The following is a 22,840-nucleotide window of genomic DNA, read 5'->3' as shown; positions in this document are numbered from 1 at the left end:
TCGAAGTGTTAATTGACATTCAATCATAATACATTTTTACTTCAATGAATGGATGATTTATGGTTCATCCATCGAATATATGTATGATGAAGTGGGTAGCTGAGGCAGCAGGAAGAATATTTGAAGATAACGCAGAGAAGCCACTCTCAACATGACAATGGCCTCAAAGTAAGGCATTTAATAGTGTCTTGATAATCTACATTAATTTCATGGTTTTTTTACGCAATGTAATCAATAGTTTTTTTCCATATATTTTTGTTAAAATTACGAGTGGTTAGCGACATCTCTGTACACTGTAGAAAAATATTTAAATTTCTTTAAAAATAAAGTGGGACTGTAGCAGTGAGTTACTAACCCTTTGCCCGCGGCAATAAATATAGCGAACAAGCCCTGTACGCGGCACCTTTTTCGCGAATTTGGCAATCGAGTTTTCGACCTTAAATACAGATTTTAATATTTACTCAAGTAACCAGATATGTTAATTAGCACATAAAGTATTATTTTAAACAATAATATACATAATATATATCGTAGTTTTGGATTAATTGTCAAATAATCATTCTTCATAATTGTATGAAGACGTGACGCCACATAGACGAGGTTTGAGTATGGTTCCACAAAAAACTAATTTTTGACTGGTATATATTCATTTTAAGCAAATTGAATAGATGGCATTCAACTCTCAGTGATATATTCAACCAATTTTGAACCTTAAAACAGTTGAAATAGGCATCACATAAATCACACAGGGAAGAACGGCACGTCGTGTGCTTGGCTCCCCGCTGTGGGGGTTCTCCTACATTTCTTCAAATATGGGATACACCGCTATCGATCACTATCAAGCAAGGATAAAATTTTATTGAAAACGCTCCAGGGGGCGATTTTGAAACGGTGTGTGTTGGGCGTGCCATGAATATTTTTTTCGCATGTTTAAAAGTATCTAAAAAAACACCATGTGCCGCGTTCCTTTCTGTGTGATTTCGCCCTTAGTTGAAGGGCGGGCCAATGGACGAAAGATGCTCGAATGGCACCCAGGAGAATGTTAATGGGAACAAGGAAGACGGGTGGATAAAACAAGTAAAATGTGTAGGGTGAGGATCTCATCCATCTCACCATGAGATGGATGAAAGTTGCTCCAAACAGAGACAAATGGAAGCGCGTCGAAGGCTTTTTTTATCTATCAATTGATGATCAATGGCTGTAATTATTGCTGATATTGCGGCTGATACTTTTCCAGCAGCCCAACACGGAGTATTCCCAATAAAATTAGTAAAACGTCTGAACGTTATCGTGTCCTAGTATTTAACTTAAGCCACTACCAATTGAGTTGACTTGCAATTTGACCTCACGATGGCACAAAGCAGTCCCATTATGGTTGATCATTCATGTCTCGTTTGCGCAAAATCTGAGGTAATAAAAATAAGCAATCTCACGACTCGAGGTCGACATCTCGCATACAATCTGGTAATGGAGTAACTGTGTAGGCAGCATTTCCGACCACGAAAGTTGTCGCACAATAAAATACACGTGGGTGTACACATGTTTTGTATTCGTGATTAGGGACATCCTTGAATTCAGCTTCAATTAATCGGATGAAAAGTATGACTTTTGTGCTTAACGCTAATTTTACTGCAATACAGTTTACTGTCGATTATCCGGGTTAATGATGGGGATTACGGGACTGGATAAATGAAAACCACGGATAATCCTAACTATCAATTTTTGATATCGTTTCTATTGTTTTGGTAATAAAACACTCGTATATTGAAAACCTGCATAATTTAAATCACGATCAAACCACTGCTCGACGTTTTCCCGTTTAACATATTCAAACTTCCATTAATCTGCATATTTCAGATACATGTAATATGTTACGGTTTCACGACATATGTCTACGGACAAAACGTCCCCGACAAAATGGTAACGCGACATTACGTCTATGGACAAAATAAATATCTAACAGAAATCCCACCCATCAGCCAATACTCCAAAAATCAAATTATTTCGTATTTTCACTTAAAATATTGAGATTTAAAAAACGATCGGATAAGAGGCAAAACTTTTCCTTAATAGTAATTGTAAGGCGAAGTAAGAAGAGGTATGTAAAAAAAACAGTTCAATTTATTTAAAGCTAGGATAATCCACATCCGAATAATCGAGAATATATTGTTGAAAAGCTATGTCGTTCCAGTTGTAATACTTACGAATACATGTATACTCCAAACCTTTCTCTCGCCTATGGGCGCATTATTGATCCAGTGGAAATTTTTATTTTAATGAAATGGCTAGTTAATGGTGTTTACTGTTTTTGAGTCATAGTCGTTTGATGTTGGCGCCATAAAGACCTTATATAAGATTATCAAATTACAGATAATAATGAAACAATTACATGTGAAGTAATAAGGAATAAAAAACATATTTAGATATTCGAATCAATTCTTTAATAATAATCAGTCTCCTTATCAGTTGGAATGTCCATGACTGCATGAAATCATAAATTAAAACTGCCCGAACATATCAGGCAAACAATAAATTAAAACAAAGTTAACAATTCAGAGGTTGGTCAGGGATCTGGAATGCGACTGATGGGAATCGATTCGTCGGAAAGCAAAACTGAAAAATATATTTAATATTCTTCGGCTCCTTCGCCTTCACCCTCGGCGGAGTCCATGCCAACTTCTTCGTAGTCCTTCTCGAGGGCAGCCAAATCCTCACGAGCTTCGGAGAATTCACCTTCTTCCATACCCTCTCCGACGTACCAGTGCACGAAGGCACGCTTGGCGTACATCAGATCGAACTTGTGGTCGAGGCGAGCCCAAGCCTCGGCGATGGCAGTGGTGTTGGACAACATGCAGACGGCACGTTGGACCTTGGCGAGATCACCGCCTGGCACAACAGTCGGTGGTTGGTAGTTGATGCCGACCTTGAAACCGGTGGGACACCAGTCCACGAATTGGATGGTGCGCTTGGTCTTGATGGTAGCGATAGCAGCGTTGACGTCCTTTGGTACTACATCACCTCTGTACAACATGCAACAAGCCATGTACTTTCCATGACGAGGATCGCATTTCACCATCTGGTTGGCGGGTTCGAAACAGGCGTTGGTGATCTCAGCAACAGACAACTGTTCATGGTAAGCCTTTTCAGCGGAGATGACCGGAGCGTAGGTGACCAGAGGGAAATGGATACGTGGGTACGGTACCAAATTGGTCTGGAACTCGGTGAGATCTACGTTGAGGGCGCCGTCGAATCGCAGGGAAGCGGTGATCGAAGATACGATCTGGCCGATGAGACGATTCAAGTTGGTGTAAGTGGGGCGCTCGATGTCCAAGTTACGACGGCAGATATCATATATGGCTTCATTGTCTACCATGAAAGCGCAGTCAGAGTGTTCGAGGGTGGTATGGGTGGTGAGGATTGAATTGTAAGGCTCTACGACAGCGGTAGAGACCTGAGGAGCTGGGTAGATGGCGAATTCGAGTTTGGATTTCTTTCCGTAATCGACCGAGAGGCGTTCCATAAGGAGGGAAGTGAAACCGGAGCCGGTGCCACCGCCGAAGGAGTGGAAGATGAGGAAACCTTGGAGACCGGTGCATTGATCAGCCAATTTACGGATTCTGTCAAGGACCAAATCTACAATCTCCTTGCCGATGGTGTAGTGTCCACGGGCGTAGTTGTTGGCGGCGTCTTCCTTACCAGTGATAAGCTGTTCTGGATGAAATAACTGACGGTATGTACCGGTACGGACCTCATCTGCAAAAACATCACACATCAACACATGCTATAATACTTCAATGAGTTTTTGGCCGAAAAGGACTCAAAATCCCCCAAGACCAATCAAATAACTCGGGATATACTGACCGACTACTGTGGGTTCCAGATCGACGAAGACGGCACGTGGTACATGTTTGCCGGCACCAGTTTCGCTGAAGAAGGTGTTGAAGGAATCATCTCCACCTCCTACGCTCTTGTCAGAGGGCATCTGGCCATCAGGCTGGATGCCGTGCTCCAAGCAGTATAATTCCCAGCAGGCATTTCCGATTTGGACTCCAGCTTGACCAACGTGGATAGAGATACACTCACGCTGTAATCAAATACCGACATCACATTAGAATTCATTCAACAAATCAATATAAAAAGAAAATTTCAAAAAAGCTTTCGACCAATCAGAATCGATGAAAAATTCAAACATCGTTCATTTATTTTCAATTGGAATAATTGGACCAATCAGAATCGACGAAAAATTTCAACATTGCTTTTCATTTATTTTCAATTTGAGTAATAGGACCAATCAGAAAATTTTTTAAATTGTTTTTCATTTATTTTCAATTTGTATAATTGAACAAATCAGCGCCATCTTGATTTTAACGGTACCGAATGAAAAATGGCAACAGGGCGTTGGCCTGTCATTCAATGAGAAAAACATTAAGATTAATGTATAGATTAGCATTCAATGCTTATCTATTATCGTGAACAATCTGTCGGTGAGCATTTGTCGTGACACCAAGTTCGATTGTGCGACATTTCGTTCACGGGCCACGCCCTGAACGAAATCGACGCTTCCAGAATGCTTTCACTGGAGAAAGGTGTGGCGACCTTGATCTTTGTCGATGTTGGCCAAATGGGCAGAATCACGACAGATCGTGAGCCGGAAATGCTTTGAAATCGACCGGAAGTCGATGAACGACGAGCATTGCGTCGATTCAAGTCGATTACGGGCGAACGACCGTTGGGCGAGAACAGGCCGGCCGGCGAGCCAAGATGGCGGCCGGCAACCGGCAACCGGCAACCGGCAACCGGCCTCGCCCAACTGACGACACGCCGACCGAAGGGCGATTTTTGCACAAGTTCTGAAGTCGAGCTGAATCGAATGCGAGGATCGGGAAGTCGACTCACCATTTTGATTAGGTAGTTGAGTTATGTAGAACACGAAAGAATGAGCAGCTTTTGAAGCAGCGGTGCAGTTCGGCCGGCCGATTACGGGGGCTCACCAAACTAGCAATGCGCCACTTTCCGCCGGCCGGCCTTTATATAGACGCCGCAGCGCCGATTTTACCGCTCACGCGATTGGTTCGATTTGGAGCGCGTCGCGGCCGAGAGCCAATCACAGCGCGCGTCGCTGACCGCCTACACTGGATAACGGCATGTGGGAAGAATAACGATTCTCTCGTCTGTCTGACCGTTGAATAGTGATGTCATCGTCGCGTCCTGTGATTCATGTTTTTACTTCGATTAGTAAAATGTACAATTGGGTTGATGCATTTCTTATAAATTATTATATTTCAGTTCTCATTTACTGTATTTTTATTGCAAATTGCGGTCAAAAGGCGAAGCTACATGATGCGATCGTTACTTGGTATTGACCAGGTGTTCTTCAACATTTTTTGGGTTTTTTAATTGATTGCGAAATTTACTTACTTTGCTCGTTTATTTGGATACAAAACACATTTCTACATACTAAATGAAGCATATAGCTCAAAATAACAGAAAGTTTGCTTCCGTTACTTGTTTTCTTTTTATGTTTATTTAATTTCCCATGACACGTGTCATATTAAATGTATTCCCATTCACGTGTAATATTCCCATACACGTGAATTAACTAGTTACAGTAAACTATGATGTTTTAGTTATCATTAAAAATATGATTTTACTAAAAAAATTAACGGGTTCTGTGGCAAGCAATAATTGCAACACTAATTTTGAAGGAGTAAATTTTATCGTTTATTTTTATTTTGTCCTGGTTTATAAAAATATGGAGTATGGGTAATCCTAATATAACACATTTGTTCCATACTAGATCATTGGGTCCATCGACTATACTGTCTTTTCCAAGTATTCTTATATAAATGAATAAATATGTACATTTTAACAGATGAAATCACTGGGATCCAACTAAAAGTTTGATTGTAAGTAAATGTTTGATCATATTACATATTGAAATTTTAGCTTAACTTCAATTACTTCATTTACTAAACCACACACATATTTTACATTTACATAGTTACCATTTTGTAAGTTTCTTCAGACAAATCACTAGAAATTAGGATTAGTTGGTCAACGATATGCATGATCAACCATTTCGATCAATCTTTAAGTTGTATTCCGAACGATTTTTTGCATAATGATGTTTAAAATTTATTTTAGAATATGTTTTTGAGCATTCTGACTACATACATAAATACAAATGTGCCTTAATAACAGGAAAATCAATTAATTCAATGCCATGTGGTTGGGTGCGTGACATCATTTTTCATATAATATGCAGACATGTATATAAAAAACACGCAACCGATTACCTATTTAAAATACTGGAAAAAGGCAAGACGATAAATTTTCTTTGTAAAATTTATATATCAGTGAAAGAGTCACGAGAGAAAAGCACGCAGATACAAAACTTCGTTCGTTTACAAAGACTATTTTAGGCCTCCAGACAAAATAAAAGACACAGGAATGAATACCAATTTGGTATATCCTACTGCCAGCTGCTTAAAATCGTCGCATTGATACATTTCGTATTGTAGTTTATCGTCTTTGAAGGATTATAGTAGGATTTAATTTATAGTATGTATGTATCGACCTACGTACATAAGCTGACCTCATACACCAAAAACCATGAATTTTTGACTATTTATCATTACAAAGCTTTTATTTATCATTTACATACAAATAAATCGTGTCGAAGGTCAAAACGGATGCTAAATCACAATAGGTAAAATTTGGCCTTAATTAGAGTGAAATCAGCGAATGAAAATTCGAAATAAATCTTCGTGGGAGATCCATGTACGCGTATTTTTATCTCACTCGTTCGAGTGAAAGTTGTCCGCTGGGATTTTATGCTAAATATGGCATATGGGAGTGATGAAGCTGTGTATGGATCTTATATGGTAGAAGCATTTGGCTGGTGTTGGTAGATCAATAGTCTCCGAGAAACCACTTCTACGGTTCTGCCGCAGCCAAATATAGCCATGTCGCAGTACAGGGACCCTCCCACCAGTATTGCGTGATTCATAAAACTACTGCACAAGGCAAGAACCGATTCCAGCTGCTGTCAACCAGTTGAATCTCGCGTAAATTTGCTAAAAGCGTGATATGACTTGAGATCGGCGCGACCCAGTGCTATTGAGATAAAAAATTACAATGAAATAAAAAGCTAGAAAGCAAAAAAAAAGGTTGGCCATTCTAATAGACAATGATGAACCCAATTTTTGTCCAAATAGCACTGGGTCGCGCCGAACCTTAGGGCCAGGCCGCACCGTGCGACTTGCGAGCGACTTGGTTGAGGGTGACCCGACCAATGCATGCAGGTAGATGGGACATGCCACACCCGTCAACTTTTTTGTCGCATACATTTCCATACATTTTTTCGTGTCGCGCAACTAGTCGGCCGACAAAGTTGCACGGTGCGGCCCGGCCCTTAGATATGACTAGACATCGGCTAAGTTGCTTTTGGCAGAAAAAAGGTCACTATTGCTAATTTCTTAGAAAAAACCATGCTTTTTGTTCTCTTGCTTTGAACACTAATGGCACGGTCTATTGTTATTTGCAAAAGCAACTACGACTAGCCGCCCTTTAGATATGACTTTATGGGACAGTTTCTTGACTATTGATTTTTATAACAGGTGCCACATCACTGACAAAAACAAGTATGTATGTACAAAAACAAGTATGTATGTACACTGACAAGTTTTTAGTATGTATCCAAATATACATTTATATATAATATAATAGATAGGTACATGCTTCTAAATTTAATCTTCTTACCTACGCATTTATACAGCCTTCAGATAATGCAAATTATATGCAACAAATCCATATAACCAACGTTCATGTGGGATTCGCGCATCGCTAGCTTGGAGATTAAATAACGGTAGAAGTATCAAATGGTTAATTTGAGACATGGTTTAGTGGATAATTAGAATGGGTGCAGATAAACAGTATTATTATTAAATCTAAGTTAAATTCGATGTAGCAGGTTACATCAGTTATGTATTCAATTTCGAATATAATGATATGTATACACATGTATATATGTTTAGTTTATTTCTTACCAGTTAAATTTTCATGATGATTGTTGACTTTTGCTAAAAAATGATAAAAAAAGGAAAAGCCAACAGCTTATACTCATACTAACAATGTCTAAAATTGGATTGGTTACATTATAAAACACCATAAAATTCACACTATGGAACCACAATCATCATTATGAGCTATTTACTATCAATTCTTGGGTGAAGACATTTCCAATAAACTTCGTTTTTGTTTTAAACAACACCAACGACATTTAATATTGTGATTGTTGTTGCTTAATACTGAAAGATTTTCATACTATAATGTAAAGTTCGTGGTTAAATGTAAGTAAGGTGTGAAATTAATTTTCCATTTCTCATCGGGCAATTTGTAAAAATTATAGTAAAGATTAGTTTTAATGAGGTATTATTATTAAATGATTTACAGCCTTACAGGTATATATCAGCGGCGGTTTATCATACATTGAAAATAAGCGCATGCTTGGGGCTAGAGGTTGTGATTTCTCGACTTTTTTTGATTCTCGAGATTCGAGAATCTCCTTTTCTCGGAATATTTGAATCTCGAGATTTGAGAATCTTATTTTCTCGAAATATTTGAATCTCGAGAATTCGAGATTTTCTTTTTTTGTTTCTCGAGATTTTTGAGAATTCTCGAGAAAGTATAATTTTTTTTTTAATATAGTGAATTGATTTTTTTAGCATATAAACTTGACAACATACAAAAATCAAAAGGACACAAACACTACATATGTATGTATATTATATCAGGGGTTTACAACTTTATTAAAGACATGACGAAAGAAAGATATAGAGAGATACAATAGAACATTGAATAGAAAAAAAGTAAAATTATATAAAAAAAATATTATAAAAGAAGGCATGAAAAGAAAATAAAAATATGCAAAAGTTATTTAAAATAGTAAAAATAACAATATGTAAAAAAGAATTTTATAAAATTCCCAGTGTTGCTACCCGGCTTTGACCGTGTTTTTGTGACCGGACAAATAATAAAAATACTGACCATATATGCATATTAAAATACTGACTATAAATTGATTAATATCTAAGGAACAAATACTCGAATAAATAAATAATAAATCAAAAATCTTTGTTTTATGTGTGTTAAGTGGGGTCATATTGTCAGTGAAAATATATTTTCACTAGTGTTTTAGTGATATCATAACCGAATACTTTCGCACTAATGACTAGTACCTACGTGCACATACATATATGTAACTTAAAAATGGTGCGATTTCGTTGTAACATGTGTATATGTACCTACTTATATGATGACCGAATAATAATTTACCGGACAAATAATAAAAATACTGACCATCTATACATATTACAATACTTCACAAAATTATTTACGAGTTAACAAGTATACAAATCAGTCAGTTTATTGAGCAAAAACATGTAGTGATAAATTAAGAATATTCTCGATATTTTCGAGATTCTAATAAACGATTTCTCGAGATACGAGAATCTCGAATTTTCATAATAAAATATTCTCGAGAAATGAGAATCTCGAAATTTTACAATAAAATATTCTCGAGAAGCGAGAATCAAAATTTCTCGAGAATTATCGAGAAATCTCGAGACGAGATTTCTCGATCACAACCTCTACTTGGGGCCCCCGAAATGAGCCTTTGCTATCAAAATTTACAATTTATTTCTAACAATTTCTAAAATTTATAACATTATTCACTTCAGATTTATTTTTAATTATTTACAGTTTAATCTAGGTTAACGCTCTTAGGAGAAGTAACCACATATAGTTATCTAATTGACTTTTCATTTACCGATAAATTGTAATCCCTACATAGGATACTCTCTGATACTACTTCTCAGTTATAAAATACCCAGCAGCGTTTTATCATACATTGAAAATAAGCGCGCGCTTGGGGCCCCCGAATCTTGGGGGCTACGATATGGGCCTTTGCTACAAAATTTACAACTTAAAAATTATTATCAATGTCCGCAATACATTCGTAAGCCAAGAATAAATGAAATTATTACCTATTTTGTATAGTATTTTAAAATAGTATATATTTAATTCCAAAAACTGTTAGTGTTTCAAGTATGTACATATAATAATTAAAAATATAGTTTTGTAAAATCTTAATGAAAACCCATATACTGAAAAGTATGGTAAAAAACGATTATAGCATTTTTTTTTACTGAAATGGGGGTCTCAAATTTCAAATGCACCTGGGAGCCCCCCATTTATTTGACCCGCCACGGGACTGTGTATTATATACTTACAGATTATCTTTTTGACATACAGTTATAAATAAGTATCATAAATATCTGTTAACAAAACTTAAGCCACCAGTTTGTCGATCTCATGTTGTACAGGTTCGGTGATTACTAGTCAAATGTGAACCGGTCACAGGACAACCGGTCGCTCTAGATCGGTCACACGTGATCACCCGTCACACTAAAACTGGTCACGAGAAAACTGGTTACACCCTAAAACTGGTCACGAGAAAACTGGTCACATCCTAAAATCGATCAACCAGTTTTCTCGTGACCGATTTTAAGGTGTGACCAGTTTTCTCGTGACCAGTTTTAGACGGGTGATCACGTGTGACCGATCTAGAGCGACCGGTTGTCCTGTGACTGGTTCACATATGACTAGTAGTCCGTTTACCGTTGTACATGCACTAAAATTGAAATTATTATAAATATAGTTAAACCACCACCACTCTCAACGGATGATGGTGGTTTTTGAGTGCCAGATGTTCCGTGATCGAGACTTTAGTGACGTGCGCGAGATTGCTTTTTGCGGAATAATCACCAAACCATCTCAATATATTGCACTTATCTTAAAAATGTTTTAACACAGTGGGTGAATCCAAAATGTAGATTAGAAATATGTATACCAATAGATTATGGTTTAGTAGAGAAGTTTAATTATAAATATCGAAAATTTACGACTTCATCTCAAAAAGGGTTCGGTGATTACTGGTCACAAATTACTCGTCACAAAGTCACTAAAATCTCTATAACGGAACATCTGGCAGCCGAAAAGTCCATCATACTAACGATAACTATCATAGCAACGAGAACTTGAGTGCCAAATATTGTGTATTCGCGATTTTCATGGCAAAAATTGTCTTTGGGGCCACCCCAATGTGACGGTTCGGTGATTACTAGTCAAATGTGATCCGGTCACAAGACAACCGGTCGCTTTAGATCGGTCACACGTGATCACCCGTCACACTAAAACTGGTCACACCCTAAAATCGGTCACGAGAAAACTGGTTGACCGATTTTAGGGTGTGACCAGTTTTAGTGTGACGGGTGATCACGTGTGACCGATCTAAAGCGACCGGTTGTCGTGTGACTGGTTCACATATGACTAGTAGTCCGTTTAACGATGTGACGAATAGTCCAATTACCGTCAAAAAGACGTGCATTTATTTTTTACACTGACAACCCTCAATCGCCCATGGCGTGATAGTGGCAGCACTAGCTTATTTGACATTTTGAGTTGTTTTGACGTTTATGGTTATGTCTTCCTTTGGGGGTGAAGCTTCAGGACATGGAGAACGTGCATGTCGTGTGTGTCTTACCGATTCTGGCGAATTGCATCCCATTTCTACTGCCCACCTCTCCATGATCTTTAACTGTACAGGAATCCGGGTTAGTCCGTATACACATCAACACTAACATCCCCTTATTGTTCAATGAGTATTTCATTTGATTTCCAGGCAAACATTGGGGAAGGATATCCCGAAGTCATATGTAAAAAATGCAACACGGACTTGTTAACCTCATATATGTTCAAAGTAAAATTCATAGCGACCAACACTCTATTGGAAAATGCATTCTCACGGTTACCCCGTCGTCAAATCAAAACTGAAACATTAGAAATCGATCTGAAACCGTCGCACATCGATACAAGATTCAAAATAAAACGCGAAGAAAATCCAACCGATGATTACCTTCCCCGAGGCAGTATTGCAAATGTTAGTAGTGCTATGGGATATCGATATCATTCGGATTCTTCAGATGACGACGAATCTAACGATATTTGTAATATAAAACGAGAACCGTCCTCTCAAACTTCCAATTATCCACTACTCTGTGATCACTGTGAGGCAGTGTAAGTTCTATCACAGCTTGGTATTCGAATTTACTATTATTGTATTAATTTCGCCATTGTTTCATTCTAGGTTCGTCGATAAGAACGCTTTAATTAAACACATGTTTAAACATGCCGTCAACGACCAGACATCCGAATGTTTTGTTTGCACATTGTGCGATTGCAAATTCAAGAATAAGCGGCGTATGGAAGCACATCGGCACATGCATTTTCGACCTCTGCAATATTGCAAATACTGCAATTATAATACGAGATTGCACATTCATATGTACCGTCATATGAAAACGCATCTCGGACTACCTAAAGATAATGTCGCATTGGTAATAATACAATGCATCTTTTTTGCACATGACAGTTCTTGAAATTATTTACAAATAATATTATTTATAATTTTTTTACAGTCATCTATTGGGTCTATTGCTGGAGATTGAAACTTGAAAAGGAAAATTAAAATTTGATTTGTGCATTTAAGTTTGTGTTATGAAAAAGTCGTAGACGAGCTGTATGTATGTTTATTGCATGTTTGATTTATGCATACCTGATTCAAATGTTGTACAATTATCGTAAGGAAATTAAGATGTGTCGTGTTGTTTTGTATTTTGTCGTTACTTGCATTAACTATAAATGCAAACCGCATTTTCAACTGCAATTACTTATATATTGGTAGTGTAAATACAATCACAATATAAATATTACTCTCATTGATGTGTCTAAATACTTTAATAATATTAACAACAATAAGTAAATATTTTCATTATACAGATAACAATGTTATATGAAACTAAGGATAACAGATTTATCAATAAGATATTATATAACGAACATTAGAAAAAACTGTATTTGTGACCATTTGTTTTTATAATAATATATTAGTGATGATTGAAATGAAGCAGTAATGATTTCTAAATATTGCTATTATGTAATATAATAGATACATATAAATGGGAATGGAATTGCATTAACTATAATTAAGAAAAATTTTGTAGGTAAAGCGAAATTTTCACTCGTGTCAATAAATTAACACTAAAATAAAGCTTGGGAAAGATAACTTTGATAGAATTTTTTTTAAGCAAAGCAATGCTTTATATAATTTTAACCTAGCCAATCATCATCCGATGATGACGAAGAGCGAGAGAATCCACCACCTAAAGCATATGCACCCAAACCAACAGCGGCCAGTGGCGCTCCGTATTTCAATGCTTTCACTCCCATGCTAGACTCTTTTTTCTGCCACTGAAGAAAAACATAAAATTTATAATACTTATCTAGTACAAAATTGTTATAATGTAGTGATGATGATAATAAAAAAAGTTATTTTCTGAATGTATTTATTGTATCAGACTGACGGGCGTTTCAAAAGCATAACATCCATGCTTTCTACATACAACATGTTATTCATTACAATTCAATCTGTTCAGTAAGCAAAATAATTATCATACATTTAAAACAACTGCTGAACAAATGAAACCATTTTTGATACTCGCTAATGACATATAAAACTTATTTTTATATATTTGGTACTTTCATATATACAAAATTCATATGCATTCACAAATCTTTCTATATAGTCCATTTCTGTGTAGCAAATTCTAAATTTGAATGTATGAATCATGATCGGGAAGGGTGTTTCGGTTGTGAATGATCTTATTATTATTTAATTAAATTCAACGAAAGAAACTTTTACTTTGTTCAGCAGTGAGTGCGATGTTCAGCAGTGAGTGCGAGTGCAGTTTAAAAATAAGAATATTTATCTGAACATAACCTGTGTCGATCCTGCTGGTGGCATAGGTGGATTTGCGACATTTCCCCGATTAAAAGAAGGCACCTGGAAAGAAAATTACTTTATGTTAATTGAATATGTTTCAAATTAGCTGAAACAAATGATTGAAATGGTATAATATTCAAAATGGGACTTGCGGTCCAGTTTGTTAATAACATATGTATGTAAAAGAAAGAAAAAAAAAAGTTTTAGCTCATCACCGATTTCAATCCTACAAACGTTAATTTCAAAGGACGTCTATTCGGTATAGCTTTCGAATTTTACCTGTTGATTAGGTTGATAAGCATTAGTAGGATATGGTGGCTGGTAACCACCACCGAAAGGTGGTTGAAATCCACCTATCGGAGGTGGCGGTTGATATCCGCCTATCGGAGGAGGCGGTTGATATCCGCCTACCGGAGGCGGCGGTTGATATCCGCCTATCGGAGCTGGTGGCTGAAAGCCACCGACATGAGGCATAGACGAATAACTGAGAGGGACAGTAGACTGCGTATATACTAAAATGAAAAAAATACGTATTTCTCGTTAAATTTGATACGATCATAAGGGCGAATTTTACACCGAACTCAACAACCAGACGAAGTACTCTTGCTAAACGTTACCGTCACTAGCACATTTACATAGGTCACAACTACTTTATTTTGATCCACACAGAAAGCATAGGAAAACAAGAATATTATAAACAAAGGAAATGGATAGCAAGCTCACATAAAATAAAATAGACATGAAATATAATATTTTATTACATACCTTGGGTGTTGGCGAAATGTTTAACGTGATAATTTTTGGAGATTTTGCGGAACAATAGAGCTGTTTTGGTAGTGTGCGCATGTTTTTATAACATGACTAATATGTAGTTTTATAAATAGTTGCAATACATTTGGATCAAAGAGACATTTTACGTAATGGGTCTACCTTACGGGACCGAAAGTGAAATGGTCGAAAAAGCAAATATCGGAAGGCAAAGATTGAAAATCGAAAGATCTTAAGTCGAAAGACAAAAAAAAAGGGTGCATGGTAAACGGTACTATGTACATATATATAATATGGGTCTACGTGACGAGACAGAATGTTAAATTACAGAAAACACAAATATCGGAAGGCAAAGATCGAAAGATCAAAAAAAAAATGGTGCATGGTAAACGGTACATACTCACTTAATTTGCGCGAGCAGGATACAACAGGAACAAGAGGAACATGCTTTTCCTCCCGTATTCTGCGCGCGCACTTTAATACGGGAGGAAAAGCCTGTTCCTCTTGTCCCTGTTGTATGTATGTACCGTTTACCATGCACCATTTTTTTTTGATCTTTCGATTTTCGATCTTTGCGTTTTCTGTAATTTAACATTCTGTCTAGTCACGGAGACCGATATAATATAAATATATATCAGTGGCATGCGGTGAAATTATCTCTCTTTTTGTCATACAGCCTTGTTTAATGTGCGTGCGCAGGATACGGGAGGAAAAGCCTGTTCCTGTTGTATCCTGCTAGCGCAAATTAAGTGAGGATGTACGACGGGGGGAGAGAGACTTTTACCGCACGCCACTGATATATATATACTAACCATTTTTCATATGTATGCACGATAAACGAATATTTTCGAGTTTTTCACAGTCACCCGGTTATTCATTAGGATTTAACAAAATCATATTTTTTTTTTATTTATTTACTACTAGCTGAACTCGGCATGCATTGCAATGCCACGATGACGCGTTCAATTCCCGTTCCTGTTCCACAGACATTCAATTTTATATATAGGTATATATATATATATATATATTTGTTGACGTGGGCCATTCGATGTGTGTTTGTGGTACAGCCCTGAATGGTCAGTACATTCGAGTGCGAGGTAGGCGTGGCGCGATTATTGTCACACTCGCTGCGTGATGCGTTGAAGGCGGGATAGCTTTACTTTCGCGTCAGTAAAATCGTAATTACGAATATTATTATTAAGAGGTTTTTTTCACAGTAAGCTTCCCGGACATGCATACGACAAATCCTGAAAGTTCCATCGTAATTGGTTCAGTGGTTTAAGAGCCTATTCGAGACACAGACATTCAATTTTATATATATATGTAGATACATATGTACTTGAAACACAGTAGTATCAGAGAGTATCCTACGTAGGGATTACAATTTATCGGTAAATGAAAAGTCGATTAGATAACTGTATATGGTTACTTTTTCTAAGAACGTTAACTTAGATTGAACTGTAAATAATTAAAAATAAATCTCAAGTGAATTATGTCATATAAATACATTAAGTCCATTTATAATAATCAATAATTATAATTGAAAACACTGTGTCAATAGCAATTATTACGACTTGGTTGGTCTGTTTTGCCACTCTTAAGCATGCATCAGTGTAGCCTCGCTTATGAATGCATCAGTGGTGCTACAAGAGAACTGTTAAATTGACAAAGCTCGCTATAACTGTATAAAACTTTAAGATTATAACAAGATAAATATGATACCTCCTACTCAAAATTTTAGTCATTTTGGACATTTAATATTGAAAATAAACAAATTCCAGACTATACTAACCACAATAAGCCATCTGTATCGATTTTTAATTTAATTATATGCTTGATTACCGATGGTGAAATTTTGGCGATTTAATCGGTAAATCGGCAATGGAAGTCCTAATCTTTTATTACTGATGGTTCCACAACAAAACGGTGAACCAGACAAAATGATAACGTGACATAATATGACGTTCATATGTTCAAAAGCGAATTTTTTGATGAAGAAAACGTACCAGAATTCAATAAAACGTGTGATGACGAAGATCTATGTATACACGTACTTTGACATATTAATAAATAAATATTAGATAAGGCAGTCTAATCGAAATTTTTATCACTTTCTAATGTACTAGAATACGTTAAAAAATTCAGTTTTAAATATATGAATATCATTTTATTTCACATTATCATTTTGTCCGTGGATATTATGTCGCTTTATCATTTTGTTCGTAGACATTAAGTTGCGATATCATTTTGTTGGGGATGTTGTGGCGTTCGCTATTTGTTCAGGGACTTCTCTGTCATGACTAGAGGTAGGACCGGAAGAGTGTCTTTTTCCAGGAAACAGGGCATTTTGGGTCTATTTTCCAGGAAATAGAGCAAACTACAAAGCTAGAGTGCAAAAAAAAGGTTCATCATAAAAATGAACAGTGCACGGCGATCAATAAACAAAAAAACGGCACGCTTCCAGTCCTACCTCTAGTCATGAAACCGTTTCCGATTGAGAGATCTTCGGTTTGAACCCGGTACAGCAATAATGAAGTGAAAAATATCAAATTCATGTTGAGAGAATTATAGTAATTTAGTTATTAGTGTGAAATCCTTGTTTATTACACTGATTTTTTGCTTTGTAGATTTCCTTTATACTATGTATTCGTGAGAAATGCCAACATCAATCCCTGATCACGCTTTTAAGCTTTTTATAAAATGTGTCTTGTGTATTTTGGAAATACTTCGAACAGTAATCATTTCAATACTTGGCACTTTGACAGTTAAAAGTTTGAAGATGGCTTTTGACTAAACTACGGTGGCCTTACGACTTTGTTCATACATAGACTATTGGTTTTAGTTACCTTACGGCACAACATTTTGAGTTGATGAAGACTCGAAAAATTAACTCGTACCAAAGCATTTATAGGTTTTGGTGATTACCAGTCAAATGTGAACCGGTCGCTCTAGATCGGTCACACGTGATCACCCGTCACCCTAAAACTGGTCACACCTGAAAATTGGTCACGAAAAAACTGGTCACACCCAAAAATTAGTCGAATTTTTGGGTGTGACCAGTTCAAGTGTGACGGGTGATCCCGTGTGACCGATCTAGAGCGACCGGTTGTCCTGTGACTGGTTCACATATGACTAGTAGTCCGTTTACCCATTTATGTTAGGATTGGAGGTAGACGTTTTCTCACGCATACACGCGTACTTGTCTCGTAAACCATCTACCCCCACTCTTAATATTAATGCTTTGGTACGAGTTCATTTTTCGAGTCTTCTTCAACTCAAAAGGTTGTGCCGTAAGGTGGACCCCTATAACTAAAAACCAATAGTCCATGTATGAACAAACTTGTTTGCTTATGAATGAATCGGAGTGAACACCCGGACTGTGCATGTTTTTGCAAAGCATTAGCTGCATGTTTTGAAAGACATTTTTGTTGGGACACCGTTCTTATGGAAAATAAAGGTTTTTACTTTGCAACGGAATCACGATCAACACACTATCAAAAGGCTTTACTATTCCGCATATTCTCTATAAAGTACCTGGTTGGTTACTATATGGTGGTGGAGGACCATATGGAGGCGGAGCTTCCATCGAAGGCGCGGACGCCATTCCCATTGGACTATTCCAAGAGCCAGGCTGTAAAACGAAACTATCTATGAATTGCTCCGCATTATGATTACTCATTTATCAAAAGCAAAATTTCATACTTGATAGCTTGGGGATGAACCTTGAAATTGGATCATAGAAATGGTAACGTCACCATCTATAGTCAAGTGAGAAACTCTATATATCGGTGTGCGATGCTGGAATTCGCAGAAATGCTGTCCGTTCAACGCTAACTAAAATCCAAAAATATAAAATTAAACAAAATTTCGCAATTGGTGATTCGCCCAGGTCGTTTGAATTTCAAAGTTTACTTTGAAACTTTGCTGTTCGCATAGAAGGATCGCTTGGAAGTTCTTTCCGGGCGAGAGCGGCATTCCTCCAGACACGTCTTCCGCACCCCAATTCATGGACTGCAAGTTGTTGCGAACAATGCACATCTCCGGAAATCTGACGTTTATATGCAGCGCGATATCATCGCGAGGATTTACACCAGGTCCGCATTGAATATTGATAGCGAATCTGAAAAATTGAATTGCCATTTAAATAAGGTTAACATACAGAAGAATCTATGGCAATTTTAATTCAATACCTTTGAGCATGATTCGGAATGAATCCGTCAATCGTTATCATTTGACCTGGTTGGCAACCTCCAGGTATCGGCCCCAAATATGGGATAGGCTATGCAGAGTAAACATGAAATATAAATTAATACTATTTTGATATAATAATACTAGTATGTTTTGCATTATACAGTATTGTAACTGTTATGTTATTAACACTATGGCGGCCGCTGACTCATATTTGTATCATGTTGGGTGCACAATGCTTAATGACCGCTGGTATGATTTACGACTGGGCGTACTGTTTCAGTCCGCTGATATGTTATTGTATCACGTTTGCGTCAATCGTTTGTGGCCGATGATACAATTATGTATCACGTTTTGTATGTGATACAAATATATATATCAATGAAGTGAATCATTTATGTATCAGCGGCCAGTAAGCGTTGTGCACCCAATATGATACAAATATGAGTCAGCGGCCGCTATAGTGTTAAGCAAGAACCCAAGTGGAGAGAGGATACTCAATAATTGACTCCCATTTATATAAAATGTATTAATTGCTTCAAGTGTAATAATAAATTAAAATTAAATTTGAACACGAATCACGGACCGTTGGACACTAAGTGCAGTGTATATAAAAGAAATATGGAATTAATGAGAAATAGAATTAAGTATAATAATATATAGCAACCACCAAAAGGTATCGGTATAAATGTACAAAGTTTTTTTGCTCACAAGGATTAGGTTTGGAGTTTAACTGTAAGTCAAAAACCATAATTTATAGGTTTAAGTGAAACGCATGTAACTAGTGATTTTGAAGATTTTGAGCTGAATATAGATGGATATTGTGTTTTGAGGTGTGACTCTAATTCTAGAGATACGGGTGGGGTACTATTGTATTTAAGGGATGATTTAAGTTACGGTAATGTAATAGTTAATAAGGTTGACGGAGGACTTAAAAGTATGCAGGTGACTGAAAGAGAAAACATTGATTATCAATCGATGAATGAATTGTTAAAGGAGTGTGTATGGGGAAAGGATGGTGATAGTGTGAATGAAATGTGGGAGATAATGTATCGTAATATAACATATTCTAAAAGTAAATGCGTAAAAACCACAAGAATCATGCATAAGCATAAGCTGAAACCTTGGTTTACCAAGGAAGTAAAGGAAAGCTTAGTTGATAAGAATGTTAGTTATAAAAGATATAAAATTATTAAGGCTATGGATGGAATCCAATAAGAAAAGGCTTGGTTAGAGTATAAAAGGAAGAGGAATAAATGTGTGAATGTTTTGCGTAATGCGAAGAGGGATTGGCATGAAAGAAATATAGATGGTGCAAAAAAAGATCCCACAAAAATGTGGCGAATAATTAAAACTTTGATTTCCGGGGGAAAAAATCTTTCTTTGAATGAATTAGAAGTCGAGGGGGTAGTATATAATGATAAAGAGGATATGGTTGAAAGATTGAATGAGTTTTACATCAATAGTGTGAATGATATAGTTAATTCAATACAAACAAGGCATAATAGTGTGAATGATGATATTAATTTGGGTTTAAATAAGTTTGATAGGTTTAAATTAGTGGAAATGGGGGGATTAAATGGTGTATTGAAGGGCATGAAATCAGTTTCTAGTATGGATGGATTGACTCTAGATATTTTAATCAACCCTTGGGACATGGTTGGACCTCAGTTACTGAAATTAATAAATGAATCGTTAGAAGTGGGATCCGTCCCGGATGCATGGAAGGTGTCTACTATTGTACCGGTACCAAAGGTTACTGGCACACATAAAGCCAGCGAAATGAGGCCCATCAATATGTTACCAATTGTTGAGAAGATGCTGGAGGAAATCGTTATGATTCAATTGAAAGAGTTCATTAGTATAAATGATTGTTTGGTTGTGGAACAGTCTGGATTTAGAGTGAAACATTCAACAGAAACCGCTATCCAATTGGTGGTTTCTGATTGGATGGAGGCGATGGATGAATCTAGCATGGTTGTTGGAGCAGTTTTTCTAGGTTTTAAGCGAGCGTTCGAAACAGTAGATAGGATTATTTTATTACAAAAATTATATAAGTTAGGAATAAATGGTATAGTATTAAAGTGGCTTCAATCATACTTAAATAATAGAAGGCAAATATTAAAAATTGATAAGGTGTTATCCTCTGAATTTGTAACACCTCATGGAGTGCCGCAAGGGTCCAAATTGGGACCCTTATTATTTATATTATATATAAATGATATTGTTAAGGTAATTAAGATGTGTAAAATACATTTGTTTGCAGATGATACATTGATATATATAATTGGAAAGAATGTTGATGTAATGTCTGAGATTTTAAATATAGAATTAAATTATGTGAATGACTGGTTGTGTGAAAATAAATTAAAGTTGAATGTGAATAAAACAAAAATGATGTGGTTGAATGGTAAAAATAAAAATATATTGAATGAAATTAGAATTGATGATAAGTTAATTGAAAAAGTTGAAAATATAAAATACTTAGGTGTATACATAGATTCAGGACTAAATTTTAAAATGCACGCTGACTATATAATAAAAAAAATGGCTAGAAAAGTTGGTGTATTATGTAGATTAAGAAATATTTTAAGTAAAAAAAGTAAAATTTTAGTGTTTAATTCAATTGTCTTGCCACATGTGGTTTATTGTGCCACTGTGCTTAATTTGTTTAGTGGCCAAGATTTAGAAAAAATGCAAAAAATACAGAATAAAGCTATGAGAGCTATTTTGAATGTGAGTAGATTTAAGAGTATTGGAAGTATGTTAGATGAATAAGAATGGATGAGTATTAGAATTAGTCTAAATATTAGTACATTGTCTTTTGTTTATAAGTTAGATCATAAGTTATTACCTAAATATTTTGATGATTATATAATAAGGAATAGAGATAAACATAGTTTTTATACTAGAAATAAGGACAAACTAGTTGTAAGTAGAGTAAGAAAGAATAAGACGGCTGGGGGTGTTTTTCACAGGGGTGTGCTCATGTATAATGCCCTCCCTGAGTGCGTCAGGTCTGCTAAAAACATGGATGCATTCCTGCGAGGTGCGAAGAGACACCTCTGTGAGGGACAGTACATATAAGTTAATTATAAATTTTAGAGTTAAGTATAATAATTAAGATGTATTTTTTAATTAGCTTGATAGCTAAAATATATATAAATCTATAAGAAACTTCATTGGTCAAAATATAATTAGTTATGAATGAACAATCGAACTTGTTTTTCTTGAATCGAAGACTCGAGCGATTGTTTCTTCACAGTGGTCATTACTTACAAATATCAGTAATTAGTAAAATCTATGCAGTTTCAAATTTATCTTTGATTAGTACAATATAATCTACAACAAGCTTAATATATTTTAATAAATATGAACATATGGTGTTTTATGCAAATCAAATGATTTGATAGCAAGCATGTTTCTAAAGCGAGGTAAATAAAAATACCCAGAGATAGGTGTATAAATATTTGGGATAAATTTTATCAGACAATGATCTGAGATTAACATGAATGAATAACATGCCTCTAGCTAATTATTATTTTATTTGATAAAAATCATTATTTAATCTTTTGTCAGTGGTTTGTAGTTTTTGAAACGATACGAGTGCACTCGTATCGTGTAGAACACAGAGTAAGTGCACATTTTCTTTTGGATTTGTTTGATATATGACTCATCTTTGCCATTGCTAAGGTCACTGCGAATGCAATATTTACATAGGTTTCTTATTTAGCTAAACATATAATGTTGTGTGTTCAGAAATATTAACCGGATTGTAGACAGGTTGAGCCATGGCCGCTTTTGATCCAACAGCTATTAAAAATTTAGATATGGAGATGCCGTAAGAACCGCAAACAAACTGTCATATGACACTTGACGCCTAATCTATTTTGGCCATAATACTGTTATTTTTTTTTAAATTGTTTTCCGGTTTCGGTTCGGTGATTACTAGTCAAATGTGAACCGGTCGCTCTAGATCGG

At 36.1% G+C, this 22,840-nt stretch overlaps 3 protein-coding genes across 4 annotated transcripts; 1 reads left to right on the top strand and 2 right to left on the bottom strand.

Annotated features, from left to right (window-relative positions):
- Positions 1–2,418: 2,418 nt before the first annotated feature.
- On the bottom strand, positions 2,419–5,191 carry LOC143914474 (tubulin alpha-1 chain). The gene is made up of 3 exons (XM_077434703.1): positions 4,897–5,191; positions 3,862–4,084; positions 2,419–3,753 (listed from the first exon to the last, which is right to left on the bottom strand). Exons 1-3 carry the CDS (start codon positions 4,897–4,899, stop codon positions 2,627–2,629), a joined length of 1,353 nt encoding a protein of 450 aa, XP_077290829.1. The 5' UTR covers positions 4,900–5,191; the 3' UTR covers positions 2,419–2,626.
- Positions 5,192–11,317: 6,126 nt separating this feature from the next.
- Positions 11,318–13,561, top strand: LOC143914493 (uncharacterized). The gene is made up of 4 exons (XM_077434743.1): positions 11,318–11,675; positions 11,744–12,138; positions 12,209–12,458; positions 12,540–13,561. Exons 1-4 carry the CDS (start codon positions 11,538–11,540, stop codon positions 12,567–12,569), a joined length of 813 nt encoding a protein of 270 aa, XP_077290869.1. The 5' UTR covers positions 11,318–11,537; the 3' UTR covers positions 12,570–13,561.
- On the bottom strand, positions 12,634–22,757 carry LOC143914490 (uncharacterized). 2 transcript variants are annotated; one of them, XM_077434736.1, is made up of 8 exons: positions 22,629–22,757; positions 18,862–18,950; positions 18,584–18,791; positions 18,374–18,505; positions 18,206–18,302; positions 14,183–14,415; positions 13,901–13,963; positions 12,634–13,371 (listed from the first exon to the last, which is right to left on the bottom strand). In XM_077434736.1, the coding sequence occupies exons 1-8, from the start codon at positions 22,650–22,652 to the stop codon at positions 13,231–13,233; spliced, it is 987 nt and encodes a 328-aa protein (XP_077290862.1). In that variant the 5' UTR covers positions 22,653–22,757; the 3' UTR covers positions 12,634–13,230. The 2 variants fall into 2 exon arrangements, with proteins under 2 accessions (XP_077290862.1, XP_077290863.1); XM_077434737.1 differs by having other exon boundaries at positions 12,842–13,365.
- Between the last annotated feature and the right edge of the window lie 83 nt (positions 22,758–22,840).

The sequence above is a fragment of the Arctopsyche grandis genome, chromosome 7, assembly GCF_051622035.1.
Source record: "Arctopsyche grandis isolate Sample6627 chromosome 7, ASM5162203v2, whole genome shotgun sequence".
NCBI lineage: Eukaryota > Metazoa > Arthropoda > Insecta > Trichoptera > Hydropsychidae > Arctopsyche > Arctopsyche grandis.
Note: the sequence above shows the minus strand (reverse complement) of the source record. Positions and strands in the feature narration are given on the sequence as shown.